This window comes from Ochotona princeps, chromosome X, assembly GCF_030435755.1.
Source record: "Ochotona princeps isolate mOchPri1 chromosome X, mOchPri1.hap1, whole genome shotgun sequence".
NCBI lineage: Eukaryota > Metazoa > Chordata > Mammalia > Lagomorpha > Ochotonidae > Ochotona > Ochotona princeps.
This window is the reverse complement of record NC_080865.1, coordinates 36,975,652-36,980,680: the sequence shown is the minus strand read 5'-3', so window position 1 is coordinate 36,980,680 and position 5,029 is coordinate 36,975,652. Positions and strand designations below refer to the sequence as shown.

General features: G+C 52.3%; 1 protein-coding gene across 1 annotated transcript; it reads left to right on the top strand.

The window, feature by feature from the left end:
- The first annotated feature begins 356 nt into the window (after nucleotides 1-356).
- LOC131478551 (potassium voltage-gated channel subfamily C member 1-like) lies at nucleotides 357-4,799 on the top strand. The gene is made up of 4 exons (XM_058658772.1): nucleotides 357-724; nucleotides 1,132-1,283; nucleotides 1,913-2,446; nucleotides 2,600-4,799. The coding sequence occupies exons 1-4, from the start codon at nucleotides 580-582 to the stop codon at nucleotides 3,461-3,463; spliced, it is 1,695 nt and encodes a 564-aa protein (XP_058514755.1). The 5' UTR covers nucleotides 357-579; the 3' UTR covers nucleotides 3,464-4,799.
- Nucleotides 4,800-5,029: the final 230 nt, after the last annotated feature.

The following is a 5,029-nucleotide window of genomic DNA, read 5'->3' as shown; positions in this document are numbered from 1 at the left end:
GGCACTAGGGCCTATGGAGAAAAAGGAAGAAAAATGAGTGGGCAGAAATAGCTAGATGCAGCCAGGAGAACATCTGGCTTCCCGCTCCTGCAACGCCCCTCACTCTTTTGCAGGCTTCTCATAGGAGGAATGTACTGCAACTAGGGGGAGGGTAAGGAATTAGAGCAGGCCTGGGGGGGGGGCAGGGTGGGGGCGGGGAATAACTTGTTCCAAATATTAACTGGTTTTGTGAGGTGGCCTCTTGGCTGGAGCCTGACCACCTAACTTCCTGTTTTTCCTCCAGCTGCCTCCTCCCCTCCCTCTGCTCCGGGCGGGAACTGAGGGGGGTGGGGAGGAGAGAGCAGCAAAGTTGGCCAGGGTCGCTTGCCTGATTCCAAGCAGGCTGGGGGCCAAAACAGCCTCCCTAAACGGAGCGGGAGCGGGGGCGGAGGGGGCACAATATAGCTCTGGGTCCGGGTGTTGCTTCTCGGCACTTGCTCTTCTGACCACATCAGGAACAAGAGGCTCCTAGAAAACTCCAGCTCGTCCTCGCCAGCTCTTCTATGAGCACACCCTGGGCCTGGGCCCTGAGATCTCTCGATGCAGGAGCAGCCACGAACTCCCGAGGCGGCTACGCCGGCCACGCGAGCCACACCACCCGCGCCACCACCCCCGGCTCCACCACCCAACCAACTGCCTCAGGTCCCTACTCTGCCAGTTTTTGTGGACCATGCAAAACAGCCAAGTGAGTGAGCAGGGACTGGCGGGGGTGGAGAGATCTTACTGGGCTTGGAAGTGCCTGTCTGTGTTTTTTGGTGCTGTCAGGGACAAATAGGGGAGGCCCGGGCAGGCTGCTTGTCAGAGGATGAGGGTCACTGAAGTGTTGCTGCAAATAGATGTTTTGATCCTCCTTCTTTTGTCTGCCTTTTCTCTCCCCTCTCCTCTCCTCTCCTCTCCTCTCCTCTCCTCTCCTCTCCTCTCCTCTCCTCTCCTCTCCTCTCCTCTCCTCTCCTCTCCTCTCCTCTCCTCTCCTCTCCTCTCCTCTCCTCTCCTCTCTTCTCCTCTCCTCCTCTCTTCTCCTCTTCTCTCTGTTCTCTTTCTTCTCTGTCCCATCTCCCCCTCATCCCACTCTTCTTATCCCTGTTTTCCCAGGCAAGGAACTCATTAAACCCAAAGCCATTTTTGGGCGCCCAGTAGAGAGACCCACAGAGGCTGTTGCGGCTGATGCTGCTGGTGGCGCTGCTGCTGAGGAATGCCCGGGACCAGGTGCCAGGGGAACTGGAGTGAAAAACCATCGCTGTCAGGTCTGCCGACCCCCTAGCCAGTTTCTCAAGTCAGGCACCTCCTACTCCCTGTGGAGGCCTAGGGATCTCTAAAGCACTCCAGCTTCCACCGTCACCCCTATCTTCGCCCCCTATCTGCCCCTGCACTTCGCCTCCCTTGGCGACTCCTATTTTTACTCCCTTCCCCATCCCAGCCTACCCCACTCCACCCCATCCCCACGCCTATTTTTCAGTGTGATGTCACAGGATTAAGAGACATCTCCATCCCTACCTTGGCCATTTAGTCTGCGGTTGCCTGTCTGTGACTATACCCCTGCTGTATATCGTGGCACATTTTTTTTTTCCTCTCCGAGCCATCAGAAAGACATCTCCCAAGAGCCCCTGAAAGACATCTGTTTCCAGGCTAGGCTGGTTTTTCTCCTGGAACTGCTGGGCCCAGGAGAGAGACTGGCCAGTCACTGTGATCACACCTGAAGACCCAGAAGGAAGAGGCGCCCCCAGCTCCCCGCCTTGGCTAGTCTCCCTTGGGGGCCTGGGTTGCCACATCACTACTGTGGCCCCTAGTCCCCTCCCTGCCCTGGCTAAGCCTTGGAAGGAAGAGAAAGGCAGGACGACTCCATCCTAACCCCTGTCATCCCTCCTCTTGCCAGCGGATCCGAGCCAGCCGAGACGCAGGCTCACGGTTTGCCATGGAGGGCTCAGATGATAAACTGATCCTGAATGTGGGGGGCATGCGTCACGAGACCTACATCAGCACCGTGCGGGCCTTTCCAGGCACCCGCCTCTACAAGCTGACCGAGCCACCACCACCTGGCACTCCAGCTGCTCAGGGTCCACCGGTCCGGGAGTTTTTCTTTGACCGAAATCCTGAGCTCTTTGGTTATGTGCTGGGCTACTACCGAACTCGGCAGCTGCACTGCCCTGCTGACGTCTGTCGGGATGTCCTAGAGGAGGAGTTGGCTTATTGGGGCCTGGCGGAAGCGCCACTGGCACCTTGCTGCTGGCTCAAGCTAAGTGGCAGGGAGATCCGTACCCAGGATTTCCTCTCCTGGGAGGCCTGTGAGAATGCCCACGTGGACGAGCGTCTTCTGCAGAACCCCATTGAAGGCCAGGGACTGCGGAATTCGTGGAAACCGTGGCTTTGGGTGCTTCTCGATCAACCCCGGTCTTCCCTAGGGGCCAAGGTAACTCATTAGTAGCATGCGGCACAGTGCTTGAATCTATACATTCCCTGGGGGGCAGTTTGAGGGACTCACCCAGGGAGGCAGAGGAAGGTGGGTGTGTTGCTGGGATGGCTGGCATAGTGGAAGACTTCTGACACACCTCTCTTTCCACAGTGCCTTTCCCTGATCTCTACGCTGTTTGCTGTATGCGCCCTGGTCATCTTCTTCCAAGAGACAGAGGTCCACCTGGATTACTTCTCAGCCAACTTCACTCCTATGGGACATGGGGTTGGTGCTAGGGGCAACCAGCAGCAGCTGCAGAAGCACCTGCCACCGCCTCAACAGCAACAGCAGGACCATGGTCTAGTTTTCCACCGTGCGCCCCACCTGCTCTATCTGGAATTGCTCTGTGCCCTTTGGTTTGGAACTGAGCTCTTTGCTCGGGCCATTTCCTGCCCTGATAAGGTGCGCTTCCTATGCAGCCCTCTTAACCTGGCTGACATTTTCTGTTTGTTCCCTGTGCTAGTGGAATTGGTGTTGGGTGACAAGGCTGAAAAGCAGCCCCGCCTAAGCCTAACTCTCGGGGCCATTCGTTCTCTCTATGTCCTCAAGTTGGTTCGCCTCCTGGGATTCCTGGAAAAGTCCCTAGCCCTAAGAGTTCTGGTTCACACTCTGCATTCATCCTGGAAAGAGGTGTGTGCCTTTCTCCTGATTTGGGTAGCTGAAATCTTATTTTTTGGCTCACTTCTCCTCTATGGGGAGCTCTTAGGCATGTCCACTCCAGGTCAGGGAGAGCCCCATTTTGGAGACATCTTTACATGTCTGTGGTGGACTGTCATAACACTCACCACCGTTGGCTATGGTGACATCTATCCCCTCTCGGCTCTGGGTCAGCTGACTGCTGCAGTCACAGCCACAGTGGGCATGTGCACTGGTGTCTTGCTGGTGCCCGTGCTCCTGGTCCGCTTCCAGCGCTATTATGCAGTAGCCCTAGCTCACCAGAAACTGAGACCCAGAGGAAACCATTGGGCACACTGATCAAAAGAGGTGGACCTCATCCTTGCTTTCTTCCTCTTGCCAATTTTTAGTTACAGATAAAGATTTTTGACTTTGGACTTGGCAAAGAACCATTCAGGAATAGCCCCAGATTCTTGGTAACTCAGGATCAGTTAACCAAGGCCTATAGATCAGGTTCCTCCTCATTATTTAGGGAGGAAAGGGATTAGGAGCAAGTCTAAGCCTCACCTTCCCCCTCCTCTACTCTCGGGCTTTCTCTTAATTTTAGAATGACCAGGAAGAATAAAGTGTCATTCCTCCTGGATTGGTGCTATTATCCCCTTCTCAACTAACTTCCCTTCCTTCCCCTTATCCTTGAATAAAACCCCTCACCCCAACTGGACCCCAATCTAGATAGGGGACTTTCGAGTGGTGGTAGCTGTAGGTTGTCAGCATCAGTTGCCTATGGGTATAAATGGTGATTGGCTGTGAGCATTGACAGCAATTTTTCTGTGATTATTTGACAGCAACTGGTTATGGCTATTGATGACGATTGGTACCTTCAGTACCCAGACAGAGCCAGATTGTAGCATTGCTCTCTGTACTGCTTCTTAGAGTCACAAGGAGGCTTTTGAAGCTTCTCAGAGACCTCAACCAGATGCAGATCAGCCAGATCTGAACCTGAAGTACTCTAACTCCATGACCTCTTCATGCCATTTTATTCTTGTCCAATCCTCCTCATCTTTTTTATTATTATTATTTTCGTAGTGTTTCAGATATAGTATTAGCCATCATTAATCGCAATACATTAGTCAATATTAACTGCAGTATCTCAGCCACAGTAACAGTATATAGTCACTCATAGACATGAAATGTTATTATTGTTGCACATTGCATGGACAGGAACGAGGAAACTGGGATCATTAGCAAGAGTAGGTAGGCAATTTCCTCTTCCAGATTTTAAAAATGTATTTCTTGATTTTACTCATTTACAATTCTTTTTTTTTTTCCTGAACACTTTTCAGTACCCACAACGGGTCTACCTCCAATCCTCGCTGCTATTGAACATACTCAAATTCTCTCCTCTCTCCTCCTCCCCCTCCTATTTTTCTTCTTCTTCCAACTACCTGCATGCTCTTCCCTCCCAGCTTTTCTTGTGGTGCCCCCCACTGTGCACCTCTCTTGGAACTGACTTCCAAGAGGGAGAAATGGGACCTCCTCGGGTCTGACTTCAAATCAAGCCACTGGTTTGTCTGAGGAAGTACACCAGGCCCCTGGGCTCTGCTGGGAGGTTGAAGTGAACCCTCACTATTGCAGAAGCTGTGAGCATGAATTCTGTTTACAAAACATTTAAATAAAATATCCTTTGAAATTTTCATTGCACGATTTCTTTGTGGTTTTCTGGGAGAAGCCCATGGGCATCAGCAGGGAGAGGGATCATGCGAAACACTGATGACAAAACTGTGATCAGTAAAGCCGTTGTCTCTTGTCATTGCATCTCCTCATGGTAAGCTGTTACCATTCACAGACATTTTGATTGGACGGGAAAAACTCCTTCGTAGAAACAGGGTGAAAAAGGAAAGGAGACAGATCGAAGAGCTAAAGAAT